Genomic DNA, 17,127 nt, shown 5'->3' with positions numbered 1-17,127 from the left:
TTTCAAGTCTTGTAGGCTCAATGGGCACTACTCAAAAGCTACTGCTGCCCTTGAAACTGTTGTCTCTATAATTATCATTTAATACGAACAAAGTGGAACATCCGGTTCTTTATAAACAAAGTTCAAGAAATAAAGGAAACTAAAAACATGGCAATGTCGCATTGTCTACAGTCGTTATATCCATGAATACATATTTAACAGGTCAGGGTCCTCCTGTTGTGTCAGTTTGGATGATAACAATCAGGCAAATTTTCCTTGTCTTTGTAGAATGGTCACTCAAAATGGATACTGTTATTACAATCTAATCAATGACAATTCTCTTTTAATTCTAGGTTTTCAAAAAAGAATATGATTGATAAATAGCTGTTGAATAGATGTGTTTATACCCAGGTTGATGCCTTTGATGATGAATATTATAATGCCAGAGATATTTTTATGGGATTGACGTATCGTTAAAGAGTTGACCTGATGGTTAAATGTAAGTCCTATGAGTATTGAAGTACATTGCCTACCCGAATGTTAATGCTTTTCTTATTTGGACATTTATATTTATGGCAAGTATTGTCTCCCACCTTCCCGGTTTCTATTTAATTGGAAAAATTTATAGATCTGATAAGAATAATAATTATGTAATGATTAAACAGTTTGTTAGAGGTGCTTTAAATGCATTGTGGTATTTCACATGGTATTATAAAGGCTATTGTATCATATGGGGAATATTTTGATACAAAGTGGGTGAGTAAAAATGTAATCAACCACGGATTATTTCAAACATCTGTATACGTAGTTGGCATAGAAATCACCAACATAGGAAACCTGAAAGTAGACATTTAAACACAGACTTAGTCAATTTCAGATTACTAGTACGAAACAGAGTTTCTGCTGTGGTGAGAAATGTCAAAAGAGATTTTTTCATTAGGGATTGATGCACAAATAAATAATAACTGTAACCCCCAAACATGCGGCTTGTTAAATATTATACGAAAAACAGAACAAATTTACATCTCATCCGTCAGTTCATGTATAACGTGTGTTACATTTGACCACTGTCTGAATGGCATTATGTATTAATAGCTTGATTTGCTTCAACATTCTTTACTGTAGTTGCGGTTACCACCAACCACGGAGACGATGCTCTATGCCAGTATATCTCCAACTGACAGCACTAAGGATCCTCATGCAGATGGTACACTCCAGAAGTGGAGTAATTCTACCATATTGATAGCAAATAAAACCTTTGGAGTAAAAGCTTTCGTATAACCCCTTAAAGAAAGCAGTTTTGTGGAAAACAACAGACTGCACAGAGCATGACTCTAGCCGATTGATAGTGCCGGGGCCATTCTATCACCCGTCTTTTTTGTGAGGTACGGGTCCAATTAGCATACAAAGTAAATGAACGCTATTTCTGGAACCAGTGCTCTCAATAAGTAGACTCCCGTCCTCCACCGACATAACGCAACTCAAAGAAATCAGGTTGCCTAATTCGATTGCCGTTTATGACCAACAAGGGTGTTGTGGACACCTTTTAGCCCGGGATTCCACGGGGATAAATCTTAACGACATTTACCATAAACAAACGGAGCTCATAATATATGTTGCCTTTTGTACACCAGACTTTTCTTAAATTTGGTAAATATATTTTTTCAGCTGCGTGCCTTTCACTTCTGCCAAGCTGAAACTCCGCTTATTCATTTATGTTCTGGCGTTGAATTTACCGTGCATGAAATATTAATTCCTTACTCAGTAGTATAATGATTCATTTCATAAAAACAAAATCAGTTGTTTCTATTTTGTTCACATCGTATTTAAGCCCGTAAGAGAAATGAAAGCGAACACTACTAAAGGCCAGTATTGGAGTACATACGTATCTTAAAAACCAATGATAATATTTTGCAAAATGCAAATATCCCATATATTCTTCCAAACTCGTTTCATGCCAGTGACGTCTCAGGTTGTAAAACGTTTCGTTTTGCGTTCCACACCCTGGTGTCAGAACATTCTTCCGGACACGCCCGTGTCGTTGCCAAGGTATTTACTCTCCTGTCGTGAAGGGAGTACAGGTTCAGGGCTAGTGGCTGTGTTTCTGTGTCTGACATACACCAAACGCACGGTAGGTAATTTTGCATGTTTCGAAGTAACATTTTCCATCGTTGATAACAGATTTTCCCCCGTGTGACCATTCAGCTTAAGGCAACGCGTTTTACCCCAAACGAGGCATACTTGATTACAAAGCTGATAGATTGTCTTCAACCATTGTCTGACCCCATTTAACAGACGTTTTAGACAGAACTCACCTGACCGACACGAAATATCGTCTCAGGTTAAAAACTAGATTTTGTTGTAGCATGTATATGTATACTCAAGTGGTTGATCAAATTAATATTCGCTCAGGTGACATACTACAAATGCTAGTGAGTGAGTGAGTGAGCTACGACTTTTAGTCGCATCGTCACTATTTCAACCACCATTTCGCAACAAGTTATACATTCATAATACAGAAAGTTAGATTATGGAAACCTGTCGACAAATGACAGAAAGTAGAATATGACAGTTATAGATGCACAACTAGTATGTAACGCTAACACTATGTTACTTTAGAAGAAGTATGTAACGCTAACACTATGTTACTTTAGAAGACATTACAATATAAAAACGTGATGCAGATCACCATTCCAGAGACCATGGGTATTTTTGCTATCTTCATGGATCCTAACTGGATTTAGTAATTTATTTAGTTGCTGCAATTTCTCTGGAGAGTTTAGCTTAGAGAACACGTACCTGGAAACAAAACACATGTCGTGACTGATTTGACGGAAAGATACCCACTTCCTTCTTTTAAAAAAAGAAAGCTACATGTTTTGATGTTGCAGATAATGATGCTGCGGATCTGCATCACGATGTGTCTTTGCGCTGTATGCAATGGTAAGAGAAACCTTTGATTTGAATTATTCATACAAAACATAATTTTAGTAAGAAGCTCATTTTCACACTGCAAACTTCCGACTGGAAGGTTTGGTTACGCCTAAGTGAGAGTGAAGCTAAATGTACCCCACACGCACCTGTAACCGTGAATGGTTACAGTGATGTGATACAGGTCCCGGATGATAGAGGCCAAACAATCTCCAGGTACCGTGTTGCTGTGTAATATCATCCACAACTGCTAGCTTGATTGAAACAGAATAACTAACTCAAAGCTTATGAAACAAAACTATGTGAATACGTTTACTTATATGCACGCAGAAAAATACCAACATGAAAACTGACAGAATATGGATCGCGGTTTCAGATCTGTGATATTCACCCATTTCTTTAATTGAACCAAGAGAAAGTGAAAAAATTAGTGAATGTTCTTTAATGCCATGGTTAGACATTTCAAGCTTCTAGTATAAGTCCACAGGGATCAGAAACAAGAACATATATGCTTATTTATGTGAGCCCTTGTTATCATTTGATCCTGATTACGTGTTTCACCAATGCAGGCTACATGCTGGACATGTGTTACACCTGTAGAGGGCCCATAAGTAGGTCATGGCACTTAGCGAGACCTTAGTGCTTCCGATGACAAACAACCTTTTATACCTTTTCGAATGGCCTCTTTGTTGTCAGTTGACAGTAAGGAACCGATAATCTTTGGAAGACGATCTAACCATCCCCATAATTATTACAACTATACGGCTGTCAACAGCTGTGACAGCCAAGCAGGGTTGTACACTTGGTCCGGTCTTGTAAAGTCACATCTGGCCATCGCGCAATTTGGAAGCAGAACTGGTCTCGAACATGTGCTTGTCACCGGAAATCTGATACCGGAAGTAAACTGGGAACCGTATCGCATATCGCAAGTTGGCATGCGGCAAAGTGAGCCTCGCGATACTTACAGGCCCTATAAGGACAATGTCGTACAATAAGGGTGGAGCCTATATCTATGTGCATAACAGATCTTACACAAGTTAAACAAGTTGAAATAAGCGAAGTGGAGATTAACATGTCGGAATTTCAAGACGCGATAATTATTATTTTTCTATTATGCTAACATTTCTATAGCGTGAATATCCCGCTCAGCTGCTCAAAAGCGCTTTGATTTCCCCTCGCTCATTGGATATCAAACTCAAACGGCACATTGTATTATCAATCTCAATTCCCTAGGGATCATACAACTCTTATAATTTCTAAGCATAAATACTTAATCTTGTTATGTCCAAAATTGCTGATCCCCCTACCTCCCCAGAACAAAATGGGCGCCACCCCCTTAAAATCATCAAAAACACCCCACCACCCAAGCCATAAATTGTGAACGGCCCCGTGTTTCTTATCTGAGATGTAGGTATAGTCATTTTGGCAATCATCTTTCCCGTTATGATCGTTCGCACAACCCAAGACTGCCTGGACTCATAAGTTTTATTCGAGGCAATGATGCTGTATGAGTGATTACATAATACATACTTTCGACATGTCTGCATGGTTCATACCATGTCCATGTCATGTCACTTTCACTCACCCATACATACGTATTCAACACGGATTATCACATATATTTGAATACTTGACTCTTATGATCATGAGATGATTCATTCCCAAAATAGGAACATGCATATGTCACAAGAGATATATCTTCATTATTTTCGTCCTCGCCATTTCAGTGCAGGCATATTTGAATGTTGAATGCTGTACAAATGTGAGCATGTCGACATATATCACGTGTCTTCTGAATTAAGAAACAGTGGAGTAGCCCGACTCAGCATTTCCGTTTTTATGTGTGGGTGAATGAGTGAGTGTTGTGTAACATCGGAAAATCTTTAAGCCTCATCTTAACGACAGAAATGCATACTTTAAGTTTACATACATGTTTACTGAACAGGGGCTTGATATCGCTAGAACCAGTTATGTCACCTCACTACGGATCGTGGGGACTTTCACGAAACTGCTGATAAATACACCATGCCACTAAAAGGCAACATTATAGCGATGTCACTTCTGAAAGTAACACATAATACACATAGCACGAATTAACATACAGTGTTCACGAAAGCGGCTTCTTCCGTTAATTACATAAGTATACATGTCCACCTTAAATCGTGATGCATTAAAGTGGGCGTTCTTTCATACACGACAACACAGGGAAGACGTACTGCATATGTCAGAGTTTAAACTTAATCTCATGTTCACAAACTAACAACGCTTCATTGTACCTGGCACATGTGTGTCAACTCATAAATGAAACATATTCTTAGGTTCAGACAGACTTTATAGGGAAGAAACATCCGATAATGCTGAGTGACTGTAATGGTAGTAAGATGTTATATGAATAACAACATGCGTCTACCCTCTTCTCACAATTCATGACAGATACTCCATATTCGATAGCGTGAAGAGGACTGAGACAGAGGTACTAAGCGCAAGACAAGCATGCGATATGTGCCGAGGTCGTATGCCGCCATTGACCCCCAATGTTTGCAAGTCTCTACACCAAGTACACACTAACCTTGCACACTCAAAACAACTTCTCATCCGATTGTAGATGCAGGAAGGAATACAATCATGCATCACAAATGTCAGGTCTCAACCCCAGCAAGAGAGTTCGAATGTGCCTCTGTTCATCCAGCAGGGAAGGAGTACCCCATATGCGATGTGGACGCGAAAAAAATTTTGGGCTGAATACTCCCCAGGAACATGAGAATGATAACATATGCAAGGGATCGAAAGCTGCCCGTAATCATACTGATCCTTCACATTTCAGGCCAATATCGCTCACTAGCTGTGTTTGTAGGCCATGGAGAAAATGGCAAGTGTCCGATTAACATAATACTATTACAAATATTCAATGTGGTATTCGAAAAAAAATATAGAAGTATTAGACCATTTAGTTAGACTGGAAAGCAATGAGATGGGAATTAATAGGCCGTTTGGCTCATGTTATAGCATAGCTTTCAACATATCGGCATTAGCAGGTACATGTGGGCTCGACCTTGTCTGAATTTGTACGGTCAAGATCAGGGTGTGTGATAAGGCAGCATAATATCGGTAACGTTGTTGAGTATTAAACTATTAGTGTATCTAAAGTTCTAAATGGTGGTGAATGCAGTGTAGATTAGTATCATGCTATTTAAAGTTGTTTCCAATACAAAGCGGGTGAGGGGTAATCAGTCGACTGTGCTTTACTTGTATACATGACTTTGTCTTGGATAAATATCTCCCACTGAAATCATTTACTTTGAGGCATATTTGCCTTCTGATACAAACTATGTCTGCAGTATATTACACAAATGTATTACCATACAAAACAGAAACACATATAATCTCTTATCTAACCCCTTTCAATTCTTGCAGCTAATATTGAAATAGAAAATATGTCACCTTATCGCCAGCTCTGTTCTCCTTAACAATTGAAAAAACCCACAGGTAGACTAATCATTGGCCGAATGAAACTACTCTGGAGTAGACATATTCCTGCCAACAGATCTGATCTTGTCTTTTTTGATAAAAAAAATACAACGATTATATTTATGTAATTGAATGTTCTGTCGCTTTTGGCGAAAAATGCATGATAAATATGCGCACATGGCATTTGCAATATCTCGCTTGCATCCCAGTACACTGTCGTCAGATTCCTCATTGTTCTCGGTACCTTTGCTTTTGGGGCAGATTGGGAGAGTGTCCGGGTTCTCCGTCCAGAACACAGCCCTCTTGTCATACTGGGTAATACAGACTGCTGTTGTGTTGGGGAGGCTGAGTATTCTCCGGAAAGTTCGTCTAGGCAGCGCTTCATGGGAGAAGTCCTGTATTTTAGGATCTTTCATTCATTCGTTCGTTCGTTCGTTCATTCATTCATAGATAGGTCCGAAGAGCCTCACAACATCATGGTTATGAAATTATATAGTTCAGAATACTCAACATACATACACTATAAGTTCGATGTCTCTCTCTCTCGAGGGTAATACGGTCTGATACGCCTGTTTGTAGCAGTGTCACCCGGTAGGCGACATATATGACATATGGCGTCTGTTTCTCGACTGGAATTTTAAAATCAGTGAAACATTTTCTGTCAAGCTTAAAACTGATGTAAAAATGGTCAATTGTATTTAAGTTGAGCGTGCAAACGATTCAATGTATAAAATAGTTTAAATAAAGCAGTGAAATGTGTACATAGTGAACTCAAACTAGCTAATCGAACGGTTTTCGATCTCCGTCCACTGCATGCGTCATATTATGACGTCATACCATTGTAACCGATACAGCGTCTTGGCAGAGAGTTGGTGGTTACCTTGACGGCGGTAATATTTTTTCCAGTTGTCACCCTCCTGGGAGGAAACTTGTTAAAGCGTCATTGATCAATGAAATTAAAGTATTTTACATGAAGGTAAGATAAATACATAATACATACATAAATTATGGGAACATTTTCCCCATTATATACAGTCAGATATTGGTAAGATTATTACAAGTGATTGAGAATATCCTTTAGTTTATACAAATACTTTGAGAATTCTATAATAGTAAAATGCCATGTTTTTTCATAAATATAATTGTTTTGGGCCCCGAGAAAGAATGCTATCATACATTTCAACATGAAAATTATCGATTAGAGTTGTGGATGCACCAATGCCATGTTGTATAAACACATGGGGTGTAAGTGTTGTATGGAGTTTAGAATATGGAAAAAGGGCAGCCCTGCAGGATACTTCACATTTCCATACTTCTTCCTCGTGGCTACTTACTTCATGTCCTACAATCTTTCCCCCACACACAGGAATTCCCCTGTGCAGAAATGCATGATGAAGTAGGTTATATTACGTAGCGTTGGTTGCTTTCAGTTCATTCAGGATCTTTACCATTGAGAGTAGGTAGTAGTTCACCGCCATAAAAACGCGTTGTAAAGATCATTCTTTTCAATATCTTAATACTTCCATACTGCTGTAAATCCTTACTGTTTAAAACAACAGAGGAGGGAATTAACAGTGCTCCTTGCTTTAGTACAGCTCTTCTCAATATATACAGACCCATGCAAACAGTATTCGGCACTTGACGTAATAGACTTGCATGCAATTTCAGTGTAGCATAAATAATTTCCATGACGTGAGTTTAGGATATATCTTTGTACAATTTGACAGGCGAATTTGAAATCATCTCTGCTCTGCGCACATAATTTCAGTTCAATTTTCCGACCACTATTTAACTAATGACATCACTTTTATCAACTTACGTATGGTTCCACAATGCACAATCCCGGCACAACCCTGTGCACTTAACATAACTCACTCATTTGATGGTAGGTGACCAGATGGGGCACACAAAAAACACGTGCAGACACCTAGTTGCGGGTATAGAAACGTGCAGTAACAATGGACAAAATACTGTGACTATGTGTCCCAGTCCACCCAGGTGCAAATTACAGACAGACAGACACTTTATTCGGTAATATACGGCCTTATGGTCCATTGGTACCTTGTGAGGATGAGGCTGTGTGATAACTCGCTGCGCCTAACAGACTGCATGAATTGAATACTCCCCACGTAATTGAGGTAGTTAAAAAGAATGCCAGAAAAAAGACATCCCTTGATAAAGGGAACATTCCAGTGCCTCGAGCATGTTGCGCGGATATGTGCGCTATATAAATATCCCAGTATAAATTCAGACCATCTCAGCGTCGCATTTATCATCAACTGTTTTAGTGAGTGAGTGTGTTCAGTTCTAACCCGCACTCAGCAATATTTCATCTGTATGGCGACGGTCTGTAAATAATCGAGTCTGGACCAGAGAACCCAGTGATCAGTAGCATGAGCATCGATCTACGCAACTGGCATGTGTCAAACAAGTTAGCAAGCCTCACCCCCGATCCCGTTAGTCGCCTCTTACGACAGGCATTGGTTACTAAAGATCAATTCTAACCCGGATCTTCACGGGTGCTTTAAAGAAATGGGGTGGGAGTTATGGATGTCAAACTTCTGTAAAATGAACACGACGTTTCTTCTCAATCCTTCTTCAGATGAGTAATGCAGTAAAACTGGAAACGACAAATTTTGACAAATATCGGATGATATGTTGATAGACGTAACTGAATACCAACTTCTGTCGTGCATTAGAATTCCTCTCAGCGGAAACTCACAAGATACATGTCAACAATTACGGTCAAAAGCTATCAAAATAAGAGTGAGTAAGTGAGTGCGTTTGGTTTTTAGCCGCATTTAACAATATTCAAGCAATGACACGGCGGGGGATAAATAAGCGTCAGAAGAAATAATAATGAAATATGGAAGAATAGAAAGCTACAACCTGTGAAGAAACTAGTCTAGGTGAATTCACTTCAACTCTGATATTCATTGCGCCAAGGATGCGTGAAAAGGATGCACACCACTATATACGTGCAGCTTATAGAAGGATCAGGGTGCCGTGGACAACACGACACAAGCAGAAAAGGAACTTAAAGAAGAACAGGAGCGAAAACGAAAACGAGAGGGCTCGACACCAGGAGTCGATGAAGATGGCGGCGTGTTGCACGAGGACTTCGTGGCCATGCGGTAGAGTGAGACTCTAGCAAAGGTGAACAGCACGCTAGGTGAATTAAACGATACAGTGATCAAAACAAATACATGTGTAGCTGCCATTGAAAAACGGCTGGACAACCATGATGAACTTTTGCAAAACATGCAACAGAATATTGAATCCACTTCAAAGAAAGTTGCTAAAATTCAGGATGAAGTCGAGGTAATTTGTAAATTGAAAGCAGATCTGATAGCAACAAATAAGACTGTAGACAAAATCAGGGTACACTATAAAAATATCTGAAGAAAATTAAAGAGCAGGAAAGGAGGGGTTTGGAACAAGAGACAAGAAGCAGGAGGAACAACCTGAAACCTGCTGCTACCTCTCCCAAACAGGGAACGGCAAGCACCACGGAGGTCTGTGAAACGCTGGTTAAATCCTTCATGACCAGAGAAATGGGGATATCTGCAGACGAAGTCTCAAAAATAAGGATAGAGAGGGCACACAGGCTTGGAAAAGCGAACACAGCCGGGAAAGCGAAGCCCATAGTGGTGAAATTTGAAAGTGTTAAAGACAAGGAGTTCGTCAAAAGACAGGGGAGAAATCTGAAAGGTAAACAGAGTGGTGTCAGTGAAGATTTCCCTAAGGAAATTAGAGCAGCAAGAGACAAGCTGAAAGATGAACTTAAACAAGCGAAGAAAAACAACAAAAAGGCAACAATATTGTATCCAGCAAAGCTGTTCGTGGGTGGAAAAGTGGTTCGAGAGATCCAGGTTTTCGAGGAGCAGGAGGACATAGGGAGTTGCTAGGACAGAACGCCCAAGGGTGTAACACGGGATGCGTCGTTTATATCCTGGAATGTGAATGGCAACTTGGTGAGTAAACTTGATGTTTCACATTGTGTGAGAGACATTACAGAGCATGACATTATCTTGCTCTCAGAAACCTGGACTAACAAGAACAGTAATGTTGATATTGACGAGTACGAAGTGTACAGTAAGCACAGACAGAGGAGAAGAGGAGCGAAGAGGGACTCTGGAGGAATGGTGGCGTACTTCCACAACCGTGTAGCACATGGTGTCACACAAGTTCACAGTGATTGTGAGGACATTATGATTTTTCGTTTTCATAAGATGACATTTAATTTGGAAAAAGATCTGTATTTGTTTTTTTGTTTATATAACCCCATCGAACTCTAGCAGGAGAAATGTTTATCAAGGGTTAGATACTTTTGAATTCTTATTTCAACATGTTGCGGAATATCGACAGTGCGGTGACATGACAATCATGGGTGATCTCAACTCCCGTACAGGTGAAAAATCTGACTATATCAAACTAGAAAATGGACCATATGGACCATATTGCACTCCCTGAAGACTATGTGGTTGATGACATACAATCTGAGATGTCATTCATGGACCATAACGGATTTACAATGAAACGTGTATCTAAGGATAAAACGGTTAATGAAAATGGAAATAGGCTCTTGGATTTCTGTAAAACATTTCAGTTAAGAATTGTAAATGGTCGAGTGAGTTGTGATCGTGATGTGGGTAATTTCACGTTTTGTGGGTGCCAGGGTGAAAGTACTATGATTATTTTTTGTCAACAATTGATATGTTTCCTTTGATTAGTTATTTTAAAATTGGACAGTTATCAGAACATTCAGATCATCGCTGTCTCCATGTAAAGTTAAAACTTGACAGTCATTACCAAGAATGTAAACCTACAGGCGAATCTAGAGATCGATATAAATGGAGGGACAGTAAATGTGATGACTACCACAATTATCTCAAGGATGATCATACAAAATGTGTCTTACAGAGCCTAGGAAACATTCTAGATAAAGTAAATATTGACAAGGTTGATATTGACAACTGTGTTGCGTCAATCACTGAGGTTATGTTACGTGCCGGCAGTGATCGCATGGCTAAGCCAGCTGCACGTGTGACAAGTATTGGTTTGATGATGAGTGTCGGTCTTTGAGGGCAAAGTTCAAGGAGTCGGAGGCAGATTTACAAAATCTGGGAGTGATATTGACAGGGTTGATATGGTACACTGCCGGTCTGTTTATCGGAGATGTTGTAGAAACAAGGTTAAATCTTATAAGAAGAAGGCGGCAGCTGATCTGTCGCTTCTGAGTAAAACAAATATTAAACAATTTTGGAAGAAAGTTAAAGGTCATAACAAAAAGTCAAGTAGTATTAGCAATTGTAATTTTGAGGACCATTTTAAGAATTTGTTTAATCCTGAGATACTCCCTGAAACGGATAGATAGAGGAATTAGATGTCGATATTAGTGAAAACGAGGTCTCCACTGCTGTTAAAGTGTTGTAGTTGGGTACGTCAGCTGGTTATGACGGTATTATCAATGAGTTTTTGGTTCATGGCTCATCAATATTGATTCCCATAATGACGAAATTGTTCAATACTATTTTTAGAACAGGGTATTTCCCATCAGGATGGACTGAAGGAGTTATCGTTCCTATACACAAGAAGGGTAGCAAGGTAATACCGGATAATTATAGAGGCGTCACATTACTGTCATGTTTCAGCAAGTTATTTACTCGTATTTTGAACTTGAGGATTTCTTCTTGGTGTGAAAAATATAATGTAATTATTGAAGAACAGGCCGGTTTCCGAGAAAATTACAGCACTGTTGACTGTATATTTGTTCTACATGGATTAATTAATATTGCAATTAAAAATAAAGTTAAATTATACTGTGCATTCATTGACTATCGAAAAGCATTTGACTATGTAAATAGACATGCACTTTGGTGTAAATTATATAAGCTTGGGATAAGTTCAAAACTTCTAACTTTAGTTCGAAGTATGTATGAGGAGGTTAAGTCTTGTGTTAGGCTGTCCAGTAATATTCATTCAAACTCTTTCATGTCGTCTATTGGTGTCAGGCAAGGAGAAAATCTGTCGCCGATTTTGTTTTCATTATTTATTAATGATATAGTAGAAGAACTTTCTTCTATTTATGACTTGGGAGTTGTTATTTCTCATGTACGTTTACTTCTGTTGATATTTGCGGATTATATGGTGCTCTTTAGCAATAGTGTTAAAGGTTTACAAGACGGTTTGGATATGATGTTTACTTATTGCACGAAATGGGTCTTGACCATAAAGACCGAAAAAACTAAGGTTGTTATTTTTCGTAAAGGGGGTATACAAGGCAAGGCTGAAAAATGGTCCTATAATGGTTCACCTCTTGAGGTAATCAATAATTTTAAATATCTTGGTTTAGTATTTTCAACAGGTGGCAGTTTTTCACAAGCTCAGAAAATCCTATCAGAACAAGGTTTGAAGGCACTTGGTTCATTGTACAATATATTCAATGATAATGCGTACATTACTCCAGATATTCAGTATCAGTTATTCCAATCAGTTGTTTCTCCGATTCTTTCATATGGTTGCAAAGTTTGGGGCTTTATGGAAGCTAATGCTATCGAAAGGGTACACTTGAAATTTATGAAACACATATTATATGTCAAAATGTCAACTCCATCAACTTTCTTATATGGAGAATTGGGTACATTCCCTTTGAAAGTTATTCGTCTTGTCAGGATTATCAAATATTGGCTTAAGATTTTGAGAAGTAAACCAGATAGATATATAGTTTTGATATATAATTCATTATTGAATAGTTCAAATGAGAACCCTGATGTTGAAAATTGGGCAAGTTTATTGAGAGATACGCTCTTCAGGTTTGGTTTTGGCTATATTTGGGTTGCCCAATATGTTCCTGAAAGTTGTGATTTTGTGAGAGAATTTACACAAAGGGTTAAGGATATTTATTCTCAAATGTGGAAACATCAATTATCAACTCTGAGTGAAACTAGATTGTATCTTCATATTAAGGAAACTCTGTGCATCGAGAAATATTTAACTAATATTGATGTTAGGAAGTACCGAATTGCGTTTACACGTTTCCGACTCAGTTCACATATGCTTATGATTGAAAAAGGAAGATGGAGTGTGCCTAAAATCCCACTTGCTGATAGATTATGTCCCTTTTGTACTAACGAAATAGAAGATGAGTACCACGTACTCTTGATTTGTCCAAAATATCGAGAAATACGTAAACAGCATTTAAGTAATACTTTATTGGAAAATATAAGTATGTTTAAGTTTATCAAATTGTTAAAATGTGAAAACAGTTTTGAAGTTCTGAAAGCTGCAAAGTGTATTTATTATATCTTAAATGAAAGAAACAAAGTTGAATTTTTGTAAATCGTTCACACATATCCTCACTCTTGGGCTATAATGTTAATAACAATATAATGTACTTAATAACAATATGATTGCTGGTCTTTATATACATCTTACCTCGCCATGTGCACTTATAGAAGGGCGAATATTCAATCCCAATCTTATGGCGTTATATTGTATTGGTCTTTGACCTAATCAATCGTAGAGAAACCAAAAATCTTGTCTTGTCTTGTCTTTGACCACTGTCGTCATGGAAACACAGCCTAGGGAGTCCGTGTAATACATTTGTACAACAATATTGCAACGTCATGGTTAAGAATAGGGACGGGTCGTGAAGTGAACAATGTTCTGCAACAAAAAAATACAAATATGTTTGATTTCACGTGCGCTTATTTGGTTGGGGATTCTAAATTTTAAGGCAGGCCGCGTGTTTTTCAAGACCACTGACTAAACTAGATTCTAGATACGTTATCAGATGATGTGCTTGTGGCGAGGTAGAGGCGTTCACACGCACTTGCCCCTGAAACCAAGGTGCTCACTACCCTAATATTGTGCTCGGTTTTTTTTCTCCACGTTTACACTTGGTTCCAAAACTACTTCCTCGCATTTCTCTATTTCTCTCACGAAAGAGTCTCGATCTAAGCTTGGATCGGATCGTAAGATCGGGACCGGCTACAATCGGCCTAAGATCGGTTAGTGGAACGGGTGTAACTTGTAGCTAAGAGGATAGTAAAATTGGTGTAACTTGCTAAGATTGATCTTAGATAAGATCGGTTAGTGGAACGGCACCGAGGACTTCTGAGAGAAAGGAATAGAACACTTAGGGAACAATCTGTCTCCCGTAGGTAACCATGTTTTTGTGATTTGTTACGGGACCCCACTATAGATAATATCGATCTGCTGTCAAAAATGCCCTTAAAGGAATAATACACTGTTTCTTTGCTCAGCTGAATTACTCCACATGCACCTGTAAGACATCAGCACAAGCCATATCAGGGGCGTCAGTGTGCAATACCTACACCATGCCATGTCTTCAGCACAAATATAACTAATGAACATATAATACATCGACACAATGCAAGCGCAGCACCGGAAACTGTTTCTATCATTTTTGTCAAAAATAGCAATAAATACAGGACAACGTTAAAATATTTAAATATACAGACACCAAGTTATTCGGGATCTTTGTTAAAAGGACACGATTTAGATGAAAAGCTATTACCATTACAACTTTTATGTGACTATTTCAAACAGCTCAACCAGGAGGAAACTATTAACGAAGCCCTTTGTTTAGAAATTGATGTATCAGAGATGAATACATGATGGCACTTAGCTTAGCAAACAACCACAACAAAATAATTTATTACGCCGTTATGGATTTGAAGAACTACTAAGCAACTGGTGATATATTTCATTAATGACTATAAAACATACTATCTTCATGATGCTCATACTGTTGCATTTGCTATTTGCTATTCACTCTTTAATATGTGGGTAAAGCTGACTCACAGGTATGGCAACCAACTGAAAACAGTACAGACGTCCATAAGCTTATTACCTCTGTAACCCACTGATTCCGTTTCTGAATTCCTATAACCTACCGTCAGAAGCACGAGCTCGATTTGATTTTGAAGCGGATAGTCAACTTTAGAACTTTAATTTTCATAGAACGGCAAGAAAATTATGATGTCCTTTAATAACTTTCAAATAGCTTTCAATAAAGTATGCACAAATGAATGGACATTTGTAAGGATATTTTCAGTCATTGTGCAAATATACTAAATGTCACACAATCTGTATCAATCGTAACACCTCATGTCTCGAGAAACACAACTAATGGTCAATATTCCAGTACAGTAAGGTAAAGGTCAAGGTGAAAACGTATTCCTCGTTTTATTTGGAATATAGCTGAACGACCTCGAACAATGTTTGTAGAGTAGCAGCGATCGAACTCTGAAATATACTAAGCAGCAAAAATAACGTCAGTTTGGAATTTTCCTTCGTAGAAACGGATAACTGTAAACCCATTTAATGTTTTGATTGTATATTTTTGACAATATCTCCAACTTTAACCGAGCAAAGATATTCCTTCCGAAACTCAGAATGGAACCCAGGAAATGGTTTCAAAACCGCAATCTGATCACGGAGATGGTACGGTGTTCTCCATGTTTTTCATGCAACTCATGCTGCACGTGCTGTTCACAAGGACCAGCTCTATAAAAAGCACCCCGAAACCTTGTTGAAACATTCACAATACAACGTCAGCAGGATGCCGCCACTCACGACAGCTGAGAGGAACCAGGCGCTAGGAAGACTTGAAGCTGGCCACACTGTACAACTTGTTGCCAATCACTTCCAGGTCGACGTTCGGACCATCTACAGGCTGCGGCTACGTTTCCGGGCCACCAACACCACAAATGATCGCCCCCGTACTGGCAGACCAAGGCTGATCACAGGACAAGACCGCCATGTTGTGCGACAGCATGTACAGAATCCCTTCATGCAGGCATCCAAAACAGCACGCCACGTGGGAACACACGGAAGACCAATCAGTACTAATACACAGTACGCCGACGTCTTAACAGCGGGAATCTTCATTGCCGTAGACCTTACCGTGGACCTATCCCCACCCCTCGTCATCGGCGTGAACCTCTACAGTTTGCCCTACAACACCAAAACTGGCGATACAGGCAATGGAGAACTGTTCTGTTCACAGATGAGAGTCGGTACTGCGTATCAACTGCAGATGGCAGAACAAGAATATGGCGACGACGAATATACCACATTTCCCCGCATGATAACGCCCGGGCCCATACTGCCAGAGCTACGCGGGACTTCCTACAGCAGAACGGTGTCAACATTATGCAGTAGTCAGCCCGTAGTCCTGATTTAAACCCAATTGAACATCTTTGCGATGAAATTCAGAGGAGACTGAATAATGTCATACCAAGGCCGAACACAGCCGATTTATTGCACCAAGCCAATCTCAGAGTGTGGTTCCAGGTGTCAATGGCCTTAATCAATCGATTGGTGCACTCCATGTATAGACGCTGTGCTGCAGTTATTGTCGCTCTAGGTGGTCACATTAGATACTGAAGTCAAGGGTCTGAATGGACTGCAAACGTTCACGTAATGTCTTGAAATTCTGTCAAAAAAATTGTACACAAAATAAATGTTTTTGATCCGGTTATTATGTCAATTTCTGAAATGATTTGATTACAGTGCCTATCTAATTTTGAATTCGTACTGACGTTTTTTTTACTGCTGAGTATAGAATTATAAAGAGTAGCAAATATGTTTAAAATAGAAAAGTGTAATGAAATGAATGTTTGAAATATACAAAGATTCCTTTACAGTTACGTCCGAGTAAAATTATCCTGTTACATTTCAGAACCGAATGAAACTGGAAACTGAAACAAATTAGCTGTT

At 38.9% G+C, this 17,127-nt stretch overlaps 1 protein-coding gene across 1 annotated transcript in view; it reads left to right on the top strand.

Annotated features, from left to right (window-relative positions):
* Window positions 1-1,984: 1,984 nt before the first annotated feature.
* The window catches only part of LOC124290715 (mucin-2-like), a 144,494-nt gene continuing 129,351 nt past the window's right edge, over window positions 1,985-17,127 (top strand). The window contains exons 1-2 of the mRNA XM_046727519.1: window positions 1,985-2,110; window positions 2,871-2,922. Of these exons, the coding sequence (XP_046583475.1) occupies window positions 2,874-2,922 (49 nt within the window). The 5' untranslated portion in view covers window positions 1,985-2,110; window positions 2,871-2,873. The remainder of the gene's footprint in view (window positions 2,111-2,870; window positions 2,923-17,127) is intronic.

This window comes from Haliotis rubra, unplaced genomic scaffold (assembly GCF_003918875.1).
Source record: "Haliotis rubra isolate DU_JTF1 unplaced genomic scaffold, ASM391887v1 Scf471, whole genome shotgun sequence".
Lineage (NCBI taxonomy): Eukaryota > Metazoa > Mollusca > Gastropoda > Lepetellida > Haliotidae > Haliotis > Haliotis rubra.
Note: the sequence above shows the minus strand (reverse complement) of the source record. Positions and strands in the feature narration are given on the sequence as shown.